Source organism: Bombus fervidus, chromosome 6 (assembly GCF_041682495.2).
Source record: "Bombus fervidus isolate BK054 chromosome 6, iyBomFerv1, whole genome shotgun sequence".
Lineage (NCBI taxonomy): Eukaryota > Metazoa > Arthropoda > Insecta > Hymenoptera > Apidae > Bombus > Bombus fervidus.
Window position 1 is genome coordinate 1,832,578 of NC_091522.1, and position 14,788 is coordinate 1,847,365.

The window sequence follows — 14,788 nt, forward strand, 5'->3', positions numbered from 1 at the left end:
ATGGTATTCCAACACTGTTGAAAGCATTCCAACCCTGTACAATGGTATTCCAACACTGTCGAAAGCATTCCAACCCTGTACAATGGTATTCAAACACTGTCGAAAGCATTCCAACCCTGTAGAAAGCATTCCAACCCTGTACAAAGGTATTCCAACTCTGTCGAAAGCATTCCAACTCTGACGAAGGCATTCCAACCCTGTAGAAAGTGTTCCAACCCTGTAGAAAGTATTCCAACAATGTAGGAGGTATTCATACCCTGTACAAAGTTATTCCAACTCTGTACAAAGGTATTCCAACTCTGTACAAAGGTATTCCAACTCTGTAGAAAGCATTCCTACCCTGTAGAAAGCATTCCAACCCTGTACAATGGTATTCCAACACTGTCGAAAGCATTCCAACCCTGTACAAGGGTATTCCAACTCTGTAGAAAGCTTTCCAACTCTGAACAAAGGTATTCCATCTCTGTCGAAAGCATTCCAACCCTGTAGTAACCATCCCAACGCTGTAGAAAGTATTCCAACCCGGTAGAAAGCTTTCCAACTCTGAACAAAGGTATTCCATCTCTGTCGAAAGCATTCCAACCCTGTAGAAAGGTATTCCAACCCTGTACAATGGTATTCCAACTCTGTCGAAAGCATTCCAACCCTGTAGAAAGGTATTCCAACCCTGTAGAAAGCATCCCAACCCTGTAGTAACCGTCCCAACACTGTAGAAAGTATTCCAACCCTGTAGAAAGCTTTCCAACTCTGAACAAAGGTATTCCATCTCTGTCGAAAGCATTCCAACCCTGTAGAAAGCATTCCAACCCTGTACAAGGGTATTCCAACTCTGTAGAAAGCATTCCAACCCTGTAGTAACCATCCCAACACTGTAGAAAGTATTCCAACCCTGTAGAAAGCATTCCAACTCTGAACAAAGGTATTCCATCTCTGTCGAAAGCATTCCAACCCTGTAGAAAGCATTCCAACCCTGTACAAGGGTATTCCAACTCTGTAGAAAGCATTCCAACCCTGTACAAAGGTATTCCAACCCTGTACAAAGGTATTCCAACCCTGTAGAAAGCATTCCAACCCTGTAGAAAGCATTCCAACCCTGTAGAAAGCATTCCAACCCTGTACAAAGGTATTCCAACTCTGTCGAAAGCATTCCAACCCTCTAGAAAGCATTCCAACCCTGTAGAAAGTATTCCAACCCTGTAGAAAGTATTCCTACCCTGTACAAAGTTATTCCAACTCTGTCGAAAGCATACCAACCCTCTCGAAAGCATTCCAACCCTGTAGAAAGTATTCCAACCCTGTAGAAAGTATTCCTACCCTGTACAAAGTTATTCCAACTCTGTACAAAGGTATTCCAACTCTGTAGAAAGCATTCCCACCCTGTAGAAACCATTCCAACCCTGTACAATGGTATTCCAACACTGACGAAAGCATTCCAACTCTGTCGAAGGCATTCCAAATCTGTCGAAAGCATTCCACCCCGCTAGAAAGCATTCCAACCCTGTACAAAGCATTCCAACCCTGTAGAAAGCATTCCAACCCTGTAGAAAACATTCCAACTCTGTCGATAGCATTCCAACCCTCTAGAAAGCATTCCAACCCTGTAGAAAGTATTCCAACCTTGTAGAAAGTATTCCTACCCTGTACAAAGTTATTCCAACTCTGTAAAAAGGTATTACAACTCTGTACAAAGGTATTCCAACTCTGTACAAAGGTATTCCAACTCTGTCGAAAGCATTCCAACTCTGTCGAAAGCATTCCAACCCTGTAGAAAGTATTCCAACCCTGTAGAAAGTATTCCTACCCTGTACAAAGTTATTCCAACTCTGTACAAAGGTATTCCAACTCTGTACAATGGTATTCCAACTCTGTCGAAAGCATTCCAACCCTGTAGAAAGCATTCCAACTCTGTCGAAAGCATTCCAACCCTGTAGAAAGCATTCCAACCCTGTAGAAAGTATTCCAACCCTGTAGAAAGAATTCCTACCCTGTACAAAGTTATTCCAACTGTGTACAAAGGTATTCCAACCCTGTACAATGGTATTCCAACACTGTCGAAAGCATTCCAACCCTGTAGAAAGCATTCCAACCCACTACAAACGTATTTCAACACTGTCGAAAGCATTCCAACACTGTCGAAAGCATTCCAACCCTCTAGAAAGTACTCCAACCCTGTAGAAAGCATTCCAACCCTGTAGAAAGCATTCCAATCCTGTAGAAAGCATTCCAACTCTGTACAAAGGCATTCCAACCCTATCGAAAGAATTCCAACACTGTAGAAAGCATTCCAACTCTGTACAAAGGTCTTCCAACTCTGTCGAAAGAATTCCAACCCTCTCGGAAGCATTCCCACCCTGTAGAAAGCATTCCAACCCCGTACAAAACATTCCAATCCTGTAGAAAGTATTCCAACCCTGTAGAAAGCATTCCAACGCTGTAGAAAGCATTCCAACCTTGTAGAAAGCATTCCAACCCTGTAATAAGAATTCCAACAGCGTAGAAAGCATTCCAATCCTGTAGAAAGCATTCCAACTCTGTACAAAGGTATTCCAACTCTGTACAAAGGTATTCCAACTCTGTACAAAGGTATTCCAACTCTATCAAAAGAATTCCAACACTGTAGAAAGCATTCCAACTCTGTCGAAAGCATTCCAATCCTGTAGAAAGCATTCCAACCCTGTAGAAAGTATTCCAACACTGTAGAAAGTATTCCTACCCTGTACAAAGTTATTCCAACTCTGTCGAAAGCATTCCAACCCTGTACAAAGGTATTCCTACCCTGTACAAAGGTATTCCAACTCTGTACAAAGGTATTCCAACTCTATCGAAAGAATTCCAACCCTGTAGAAGGCATGCCAACCCTGTACAAAGGTACTCCAACCCTGTACAAAGATATTCCAACCCTGTACAAAGGTATTCCAACCCTGTAGAAAGCATTCCAACCCTGTACAAAGGTATTCCAACCCTGTACAAAGGTATTCCAACCCTGTACAAAGGTATTCCAACTCTGTCAAAAGCATTCCAACTCTGTCGAAAGCATTCCAACCCTCTAGAAAGCATTCCAACCCTCTAGAAAGTATTCCAACCATCTAGAAAGTATTCCAACCCTGTAGAAAGTATTCCTACCCTGTACAAAGTTATTCCAACTCTGTACAAAGGTATTCCAACTCTGTACAAAGGTATTCCAACTCGGTCGAAAGCATTCCAACCCTCTAGAAAGCATTCCAACACTCTAGAAAGCATTCCAACACTCTAGAAAGCATTCCAACTCTCTAGAAAGCATTGCAACCCTGTACAAATGTATTCCAACTCTGTCGAAAGCATTCCAACTCTGTCGAGAGCATTCCAACGCTCTAGAAAGCATTCCCACCCTGCATAAAGGTATTCCAACTCTGTCCAAAGCATTCCCACCCTGCATAAAGGTATTCCAACTCTGTCCAAAGCATTCCCACCCTTCATAAAGGTATTGCAACTCTGTCCAAAGCATTCCAACCCTGTTGGAAGCATTCCAACTCTGTACAAATGTATTCCAACTCTGTCGAAAGCATTCCAACTCTGTCGGGAGCATTCCATCGCTCTAGAAAACATTCCAACCGTGCACAAAGGTATTCCAACTCTGTCCAAAGCATTCCAACCCTGTAGGAAGCATTCCAACTCTGTACAAAGGTATTCCAACTCTGTCGAAAGCATTCCAACCCTGTCGAGAGCATTCCAACGCTCTAGAAAGCATTCCCACCCTGCATAAAGGTATTCCAAATCTGTCCAAAGCATTCCCACCCTGCATAAAGGTATTCCAACTCTGTCAAAAGCATTCCAACCCTGTAGAAAGCATTCCACCTCTGTACAAAGGTATTCCAACCCTGTAGAAGGCATAGAAAACTCTGTACAAAGGTATTCCAACCCTGTAGAATGCATTCCAACACTGCAGAAAGCATTCCAACTCTGCAGAAAGCATTCCAACCCTGTAGAAAGCATTCCAACGCTGTAGAAAGAATTCCAACACTGAAGAAAGCATTCCAACCCAGTACATAACATTCTAACTCTGCGCAAAGGTATTCCAACTCTGTCGAAAGCATTCCAACCCTGTAGCAAGCATTCCGACCCTGTAGAAAGCATGCCAACACTGCAGAAAGCATTCCAACCCTGTAGAAAGCATTCCAACCCTGTAGAAAGCATTCCAACTCTGTACAAAGGTATTCCAACCCTGTAGAAAGCATTCCAACTCTGTACAAAGATATTCCAAACCTGCAGAAAGAATTCCAACCCTGTACATAACATTCTAACTCTGCACAAAGGTATTCCAACTCTGTCGAAAGCATTCCAACCCTGTGGAAAGCATTCCAACTCTGTAAAATGGGATTCCAAGCCTGTCGAAAGCATTCCACACCGTAGAAAGCATTCCACCCAAGTAGAAAGCATTCCAAAACTGTAGAAGGCATTCCAACCCTGTACAAAGGTATTCCAAACCTGTAGAAAGCATTCCAACTCTGTACAAAGGTATTCCAAATCTGTCGAAAGCATTCCAATCCTGTAGAAAGCATCCCAACCCCGTAGAAAGCATTCTAACCCTGTAGAAAGCAATAAAACTCTGTACAAAGGTATTCCAACCCTGTAGAAACGTTATAATGTAATAGTCTATAGCGTTATTCGTTATAACGTAATAGTATATAACGTTATACGTTATAACGTAATGCCACATAACGTTATACGTTATAACGTAATAGTATATAACGTTATACGTTATAACGTAATGCTACATCACGTCATTCGTTATAATGTAATAGAAAGCAACGTTATACGGTATAACGTAATGCTACATAACGTTATACGATATACGGAAATAGTATATAACGTTATACGTTATAACGTAATGCTACATAACGTTATACGTTATATCGTAATAGTATATAACGTTATACGTTACTACGTAATGCTTCATAACGTTATGTGTTATATCGTTATAGTATATATCGTTATACGTTATAACGTAAAGCTACATAACGTTATGTGTTATATCGTTATAGTATATATCGTTATACGTTGTAACGTAGTACTATATAACGTTATACGTTACAACGTAATGCTACATAACGTTATACGTTATAAAGTAATAATATATAATGTTATACGTTATAACGTAATAGTATATAACGTTATACGTAATAACGTAATGCTTCATAACGTTATACGTTATAACGTAATGCTACATAACGTTATTCGTTGTAACGTAATAGTATACAAAGTTATACGTTATAACGGAATGCTACATAACGTTATACGTTATAACGTAATTATATATAATGTTATACATTCTAACGTAATAGTATATAACGTTATACGTTATTACGTAATGCTTCATAACGTTATGTGTTATATCGGTATAGTATATATCGTTATACGTTATAACGTAAAGCTACATAACGTTATACGTTATAACGTAATAATATATAATGTTATACGTTATAACGTAATAGTATATAACGTTATACGTAATAACGTAATGCTTCATAACGTTATACGTTATAACGTAATGCTTCATAACGTTATACGTTGTAACGTAATAGTATACAACGTTATAAGTTATAACGTAATGCTACATAACGTTATACGTTATAACGTAATTATATATAATGTAATACGTTAGAACGTAATAGTATGTAACGTTATACTTAATAACGTAATGATTCATAACGTTATACCGTATAACGTAATGCTACATAACTTCATACGTTGTAACGCAATAGTATACAACGTTATACGTTATAACGTAATGCACCATAACGTTACACGTTATAACGCAATAGTTTATAACGTTATACCTAATACGGTAATATTATATAATGTTATTCGTAATAACGTAATGCTACATAACGTTATACGTCATAACGTAATAGTACTTAACGTTATACGTTATAACGTAATGCATCATAACGTTATACGTTATAGCGTAATGCTACATAACGTTATACGTTGTAACGTAATAGTATACAAAGTTATACGTTATAACGTAATGCTACATAACGTTATACGTTATAACGTAATTATATATAATGTTATACATTCTAACGTAATAGTATATAACGTTATACGTTATTACGTAATGCTTCATAACGTTATGTGTTATATCGTTATAGTATATATCGTTATACGTTATAACGTGAAGCTACATAACGTTATACGTTATAACGTAATAATATATAATGTTATACTATTGTCTAACAGGAGTTGAGATACCTCAAGCCACATTCTATGCTCCTGTTACTTTCGCACAGTTCGTGCCGTTTTTCATAGATGGCAGCATCGATCGGGCATGCATTTTTCTAATTCATCGAATTTTCGATAATTCCTACGCTTTTGAAACAAATTCCCGCACTTTTAGAATCGAAGGATATAGAGGGGATCCCTGAGACTGTTCTCGCACCTATTTCGATCGGATCTTGTGAATAATTATTTCATTTTTAACAATTATCCGCGGCGCCGTATCGTCGCGCAGGAGCCACGCCGCGAATATTGGCATAATTTTCTCTACACGTATATAATTTACGAACTTTTACGCACGTACAACTTAGTACAGAATCTGCGGGAGCTTCTCCAATTGTGTAAAGACTGAATTAATATCGCATATAGTTTGTACTTGTGAAAATTCTCAGACCCATACCGCGGTAGCCGCGACATTTGTTACGATAATTGTCCATAACTAATTAATCAAAGGGAAATTCCGGTGGAAATCGGTGTTTGAATCTTGCCAGAGATTCTATCTTTGTCTTGCGACGCTGAAAGTTCACGGTTTTTGCCAGAGAAAAGAGTAATTAAGGAATAATCATGGAATTGGCAGGAGAAGTAGGTCTGTCCTTTTCGCACAATATAGTTCTTCTTGTCTAACAGAAGTTGAGATACCTTCAGGCACATTCTATACTCCTGTTACTTTCCCACAGTTCGAGCCGTCTTTCATAGATGGCAGCATCGATCGGACACGCATTTTTCTAATTCATCGAATTTTCGATAATTCAGTTAGTAACAATTATCCACGACGATCCTTCGTCACCCGGGGCAGCTCCCCGTAAAAAAGTAAATTTTCGCATGATTTTCGCTACACGTAGTTAATTTACGATCTTTTGTGCACGAAGAACTTGGTACAGTTTCTAACGAAGTTCCTACAATCCCTTGGAGTGTGAATTAATCACGCAAAATGTTGACTATAATAACCAAACGTGAAGTTGGCCAGTGGTCAACTTATAGTCACCTATTTCAGAGGGAGAAGAATTATTTATATGATATTTGGATTCATAACAATTGCAAATATTTTAGAACATTGTTAATTTTTGCAACTCGACAGAATATTTTACATCGATTAATAAACTTTCTCAACTTCGTTCCAAGCATATACTGTTGTCCAACAATTACGTTAATCCTTAAATATACATGTAATTCTGATATTTTCACACAGATAGTTCTGTTATAATTCTGTTTCTAATATAAGATTAAGTTAATATGTTGTTTTAGGTCAATTATTCATTTAATTACTTACTTCGTTTTATTTAGTAAAGTTTGTAATTTGTAATTGTAATATCCGGTAAAATTCCCTCTATATTTGAATCTATCGTGCGATAAATGCTCGTGTCCTTACCCATCTACATGCCATGCATATCCGAACCAGACACGGTACTTTTCTGCTCTTCCATCCCACACCTACCAAACGTACAACAAAAATTGCTTACGGGAGCAAAATCAGGTAGCTTTCACTACCTCGAGCCGGTTTGGACACACCATCCCGGTGAAGAAACAGGATGAAGAAACGAGTTCTCCGCATCAACAACGGGGCTCCGCACGCAGCCTCGAGAATCCAACACGCCACCAAAAAGTTACGAGTCCGACACCTTACCGCGGAGCTAACCGGACTTCTTCTATCTTTTCATAAAAAAAAAAATATTTTAGATACATCCTATTATTCTCTATACTTCTTTCCATTCACCATCCATTTACCACTTATTGCATTTACCAAATCCTATACATTTTTCTCTTCTTTCTGTGCCAATTTTCCTTTCTCAAATAACATTACGCCTTTCAACAATTTCCTTTCTTTCTATTCCCTTCCGCTAAACCTTCTTCCAGCATTCTTCTTTCCTGTCCGACTCTATAAGGCACTATAATTCTCTAAGGTTACACCGAGAATGTAATTACCACCATATTTCCTATAATTCTATATAATTACTACATTTAATAATACAGTTCCACTTTATTTCTAATACCTTTCATATTTTAATACCTTCAGATGAAAGTCATTCAACGTTAATCACTTTTCATATATTATCTGTATAACTACAAGATCGCAATCGTGTTATCCTTATTGATATATTTCCAGATATAATTACTACCTTTCGTAATGGTATTTTATTCCATTACCCATACATTTCACAATTACACCTTTCTTAACGCAACCATATTCTTAACCTTTAAAACCTATTCTATCTGTCATTTATCTTTTTACTTAACCTACTTTCACAATTTATGGTCGATGGTCGAATAAACAAGGCACACATATCTCCTAAATGTATCTTTATGTATTCTTTAGTCTCCTAGAATCCAAACAAATCCATTCTCTTGTCATCCAGAAAATTATATTGCCTTACGTATTATCTATTATCATTTTATACTCTCTTTTCCTTCTTTTCTTACTTCTTTCAACTTTCACGTATCTAACGTCTACGATCTTTTTACATATTTTACAATTTTCTAACAAAATTAATCAATGTTTTGACAAATTCCCATGCTGAATCAACATCGCTATTACCTTCCCTGTTCCACCTTTCGCACACCCAAGTTAGAAACGCGTTTATTTTATTTACGCATCTTTATTGCACACCTCGTCTTTTCACCCTATATTTTTACGTTCTTATTATTACCTGCTTCACGCAAAACGTTTCATATTTGCAAACGCTTCTTTTTACACATCTTATTCACACATTTACGAGCTACTTCTTCCTGCCCTTCCCACGTTTCACAATTTTTCTCCCACGCTCGCACGCAACCAACGAGATAATACATTTTCTCATTATCAGCGATTAAACGCTCTTCTCCTTCTTCCTCTTGTTGATCCTCTTGCTGTTCGTTGTTATTCGTCACAGTCCATTTCTCCAGATGCATCGTCCATCCATGCTCGCAGGGCAATATATACAAAGGAAAACAAACCGATACGATAAGCTATAACTAGATATGAGATAATTAGAATTATCTTTCGCGTTGTATTTACCACAATTTACGATCAACGTACCTTTGCGTTAAATTTCCAGATACGCAAAATATCTTACACAGCTCCGATTAACGAGAAACTCTGCAATCGTGGAACATGCGCTTGTCAGACTGCCGAAACACCGTCATGAACTATGTAGAGTTCGGGTCGATGTCCAATAAACTATTCTAATATTTTCGAATAAATTTAATATACTATATATAATACTATATAATATATACTATATACTTTACTATATAACATATATTATATAAATTAGGTGGTAAGGACAAAATCCGAAATAACTTACTTGCCAACTCAATATTACGTTATATAGTATTATATTATATAGTATTACGCTATATAGTATTACGTTATATAGTATTACGTTATAATGTATTACTTTATATAGTATTACGTTATATTGTATTATGTTATGTTATATTACGTTATACCGTATTACGTTATAATGTATTATGTTATATAGTATTACTTTATATTATATTACGTTATAATGTACTACTTTGAATAGTACTACTTTATGTAGTATTTCGTTATATAGTATTACGTTGTATTGTATTACGTTATATTATATTACGTTATATTATGTTACGTTATATTACATTACGGTATGTAGTATTACGTTATATTATATTACGTTATATAGTATTACGTTATAATGTATTACTTTATATAGTAATACGTTATATAGAATTACGGCATATTATATTACGTTATATAGTATTTCGTTATATAGTATTACGTTATATTGTATTACGTTATGTTATATTACGTTATACTGTATTACGTTATATTATATTACCTTATAATGTATTATGTTATATAGAATTACGTTATATAGTATTACTTTATATTATATTATGTTATAATGTATTACGTTATGTAGTATTACGTTATAATGTATTACGTCATATTATATTACGTTATACTGTATTACGTTGTATAGTATTACGCTATATAGAATTACGTTATATTATACTACGTTATACTGTTACGTTACGCGTATTTGGTATTACGTTATATGGTATTACGTTATATTATTTTACGTTATAATGTATTACGTTATATAGTATTATGAATTATTCAGATCATTTTAAGATAAGAGAACATAAATTAGATCTTAAATGTATGTAATTTGTAAAAACTGTATTATAAATATTCATATCATTTTATAGCTTAAAATTATTAAATTATATACATGCGTACATTATGTAGACTTATGTTATATAAGCACCTATATATATATATATAGAAATAATCATAAGATCATAAATTAAAATGTATTTCAATAATGTAATAACTTGCATAGATTCTTTTTCAATAACAAAAACATAGTTTACTATGATATTTATAATATACGTATGTGTTTTTAAATTAATTTATATACTATTATATTAGAGTATTGCTTAAATTAGCATTAAAATTTTGTATAACTTCTTAAATATTATATAAGTTTTTACTTACAGCTTAACAATTAGTAAAATTTCTAATGTACATATCAAAAACAACAATTGCATATTAAATTGTTCACAAAATCATATCTAGAATTGAAGAAAATTATGGCAACAATAATCTTATACTGCATAATATTAATATTTAAAGATTCATGGTTCTAAAATCTCATTATAAATTCTTTTCTTTCATAGTATATACTATCTTGGAAGAGAAGTCTAAATAGTTTAATTATATTCAAAGTGACTAGAAATGTTGCTATTTTTTGTTTTTTTTTTTTTGTTTTTTGGCTATTAATAGATATTTCTTATTTTGGCAAGAATGATGTATTGTAAATTTAGGAAATCATGAACAAGTTTTTAAAAATTTATAGTACTTAAATAATACTTTCTAAAATTATTTACCTGTACATTAAGCAATTAAACATATATTTATGTATGTATATATGTATGTATGTACAAAACAAATTATTGTTTGGGCTATATACATAAAAATCATCTTATAAGGGATAGGAGAAGATACAATTTTGGGAATATGGACCATAAATGGCAGTTTGCCATGAGCATGGAATGATTAATTCTCAATGTTAATGGAAATGAGTTACCAGGAAAACCTGATGTGCAATAAAAGTATTAAAATTTAATGTAAAATAAAGGATGTAGAATACATATTACAATATAAATGTTCTCCAATTTAGTACCTCATTTACTGATCATTTCTCTAAAGTTTATAAAAGCGATCAATAATGTAACGTTACATTGTTGAAAACTTAGGATGGACGGAATTCATATTGCTGGATTTAGGTGCTATTCAATAAGAGTAGAAAATCCAGATATTGATTAAGTTTTACGATGTAGAAACAGTTTTATTTAACTTACTACGATTTGAATTAAGAAATCTTAGCTATATTATGAGATCAGTTGAGGATTTAATCACTAGTGACGTTTTAGAATGTCAAGAGAACGTAAAAAAGAATTTGGAAGTGATGTGATTTGATACATGATATCGAATGGATTTAAAATGTTGCTAAACTGATAGAGATCGATGATAATGTGGTGACAAAAAGTGCTTAATGGGCATAACATTGCAAGATAGGTGCGGAAACGTGTGTCTATCCCAGTATTCATTGGATACATATTAGTAGAGCTTACACCTTCCGTTTCCTTGTAAGATGGGCCCCAGAAGTATCTACAACATAGCATGTATGTTAATAATATGATTTCAAGCTTTCCACAACATTGAATAAATGTATGAAATCTCTTATATAAGGAAATATTTTCTAAAACAATCGCTAATACCAACCAATATCTATTTTTGTCCAAGCACTTTATCTTGGAATGCTCCTCCAATTATCTACGATTATATTTTGTATCTAATTTAAAGGCAATTCATGAGAAGATTTTCTTCATGACAGTTTTTCCTTTACTTTTTCAACAGTTTTACACATGCAAAGATTTGCATTTATATAATAAGTGAGGTATTGACATTGTAAAAATTCACTTATTATGAATTTACTGCTCTAATGATTCACACCCAAATAAAACGTATTCTTCTCTTGACAACCAAAATGGATTACCTTCTATATATTCTGGTGGTGTCTTGTCTAAAATAATGATTACAGCAAATTAATTATATGCATACACATACTGTTTTAGACAAATAAATGTCTTTTACATAAAGATTATTATATATTTACCAGGATGTACAGCTAAAGGCACGTATGTGGAACCCATTGCAACATTCCAACTATGAGTACCAGGACAACTTTTTACTTCTAATATCTTGCTGTGCTCTGGTAATAATTCTCGCAAATCTTTAGTCAATCTTAGCCCAAAACCTGAAAGGTGTGTATTGCCTCCAGTGAGCAAAATGTGTGAGAGACAATCATGCAATGTTTCTTCCGATAAACCAGACGTTACATCTTTTATCACTTGTGGTAAACCAAGGTCGATATACATTATTTCGGGAGCAATATATAATTCTGAACCCAAGGAAATTCTCTAAAAAATGTAAATAATTATTATAACACTAAACTTTGTAAAGGACTTTAACTGTATGAATGCATGTGTAAATTCACTAACCAGAAATTGCTTATTATCAGTATAACTTCGAACTCTAACTTTAATACATTCTTCATTTTTTTGTCCTACTCTTCTCTCTTCATTTTTGATATTGTAACTTAGTCTACACCTTTCTTTAATAGGTAATGTATCCAGATATGATATAGGGATATGATAACATCCTTTTAGACACCAATGCATAGCTTGTTTTAGATGGTAAGCTACATGCCAACCACCAACAGGTAATAATCTCCAACGTTGTGGTATAACACGTCCACCAATTACAACAGCTACTGTTGTACTTAAAGCACCACTATCAACTACGACACAAGTTTCCACATCCAGCATTGCACATGCTGCTAAAGGTTTAGGAACCAGACATACTCTAGAAATTTATTCACTTTATAAAAGAATACCTTCTTACAATATAATTTTTCTATCTTACCTTGATACTTTGACTTCTTGGAACAAGTAATGCAACAATTGTTTTCTTAGCATTGGATGCATAGCTAATGGTTCACAAAACATGAGCACTGCATTGGGTTTCCTTAATGTTGAAGTTAATCTCATTTGATGAAACAAATGACCAACAAATGTTTTAAGAACAGGAAATGTTCCATCACTTAATAATGCTTCTGCTGGACTAACAAGATCAACATTCGGAATTCCAAGTACTTCAACAGTATCAGTGCAATATCCATTTATAAGTTTCTCATAAATTGGATTTGGCCTTGCATAACATGTTGGATCATTTTGATGAGTAATTAATCTCTTTTTTTCTCTATATAATTTCACAGAATTACAAAAAACACAAAATGGACCACTAGGTCTAGGGATTTTAGCAGTTGCTAATTCAGATAATTTTAATAGTTTTAACTTTTTAGCTAGTGATTTGCCATCACATTTTGGACGTGTACTACTACTTGGGACATTTTGTGTTTGTTCCAAATATGTTTCATTATTATATTTAGGTACACCAAACATTGAAAAATGTCTTCTTAATTCAAAGTGTGGCTCAATAACCCATGTATACTTATTTCCAATTTCAATTACTACTTTTGCGCTAGAACCTTCAACGCAATTTCTTTGACATGTATAACCACTGCAGTGACGACATTTTGGGAAATGAACATTTTCTCCCAATGTAATTACCATATATAATCTATAGCACATTGCTTTAAAGCTGACACTAAGTAATTGTAAACACTTTATATCTGGAAATCTAAAATGTACTTTTGAAGTCAATTGTAGCCACTTCATTTTCCTGGAAAAACATGAATGAATTCTATAAATAGTTGATAGTAATAGTTTTTTAAATATACATTCATTTTTACAATTGTGTATATTTTAATAAAGTCAATTAATGATAAATCCCTTTTATACAAAGAAATTTTATGTGATAACTATGAACTTGCAAAAGTGTCATCTTATTTACAGTCTTACATTGAAAATTCATAATAGTACAAACTTTTATTTACTTTACAAGTGAATTATTGAACTTCAATGTATTTTTCACATAAACTTAATCTCAAACTTACCACAAGTAATCAGTATCTGAAGCTTTCCTCAAATATTTGCACGTATTACCTATAGCAATAATATCAGGTACATCACAATATAATAAGATTTTTACCCAAATTTCTTCAGGGAAGATCGAAGGATCCATAATTATTAATAAAAGTTATACAAAAGATATAATAATTAATAGTTACTAATACAAGATTGCAGACACTCCCCACAAACAGTGAATACGTGAGTCAAGTTCAAGGTTACAATGGTGAAAATAGTGAATCAATATGTTATCGACAGATGATACTTCAATAAGAATTACTACAATGATAATAAAACCAGCATTAAACATTACTTATTAAAAATTTTATCACAAATATTTATAAAGTAGATTTCATATTTAATGAATTTTTAATCTCATGATCTATAAGTTTGTTACTGTTCGCTATCTTAGCATAGAAGAATGGAGTATAATGAAAAGCAAGACTTTCAAAATGTTTGGATATACATGATACTCTGT

At 34.0% G+C, this 14,788-nt stretch overlaps 1 protein-coding gene and 1 long non-coding RNA gene across 2 annotated transcripts; both read right to left on the reverse strand.

Moving 5' to 3' along the window:
* Positions 1-8,536: 8,536 nt before the first annotated feature.
* Positions 8,537-9,473, reverse strand: LOC139988016 (uncharacterized). The gene is made up of 2 exons (XR_011800005.1): positions 9,269-9,473; positions 8,537-9,204 (listed from the first exon to the last, which is right to left on the reverse strand). It is a non-coding gene; the product is annotated as an uncharacterized lncRNA (long non-coding RNA).
* Positions 9,474-11,075: 1,602 nt separating this feature from the next.
* On the reverse strand, positions 11,076-14,690 carry LOC139988255 (uncharacterized). Its single transcript, XM_072005446.1, has 6 exons — positions 14,298-14,690; positions 13,205-14,023; positions 12,781-13,144; positions 12,396-12,699; positions 12,002-12,302; positions 11,076-11,887 (listed from the first exon to the last, which is right to left on the reverse strand). Exons 1-5 carry the CDS (start codon positions 14,423-14,425, stop codon positions 12,211-12,213), a joined length of 1,707 nt encoding a protein of 568 aa, XP_071861547.1. The 5' UTR covers positions 14,426-14,690; the 3' UTR covers positions 11,076-11,887; positions 12,002-12,210.
* Between the last annotated feature and the right edge of the window lie 98 nt (positions 14,691-14,788).

Bases quoted from the DNA above. Each gene is read 5' to 3' on its own strand.
- LOC139988255 (XM_072005446.1), bottom strand. From the start codon at position 14,425: ATGGATCCTTCGATCTTCCCTGAAGAAATTTGGGTAAAAATCTTATTA. The intron at 12,700-12,780 runs GTTAGTGAATTT...TACATTTTTTAG, and splicing joins CTGATAATAAGCAATTTCTG to AGAATTTCCTTGGGTTCAGA. The intron at 12,303-12,395 runs GTAAATATATAA...TCATTATTTTAG, and splicing joins GCCTTTAGCTGTACATCCTG to ACAAGACACCACCAGAATAT.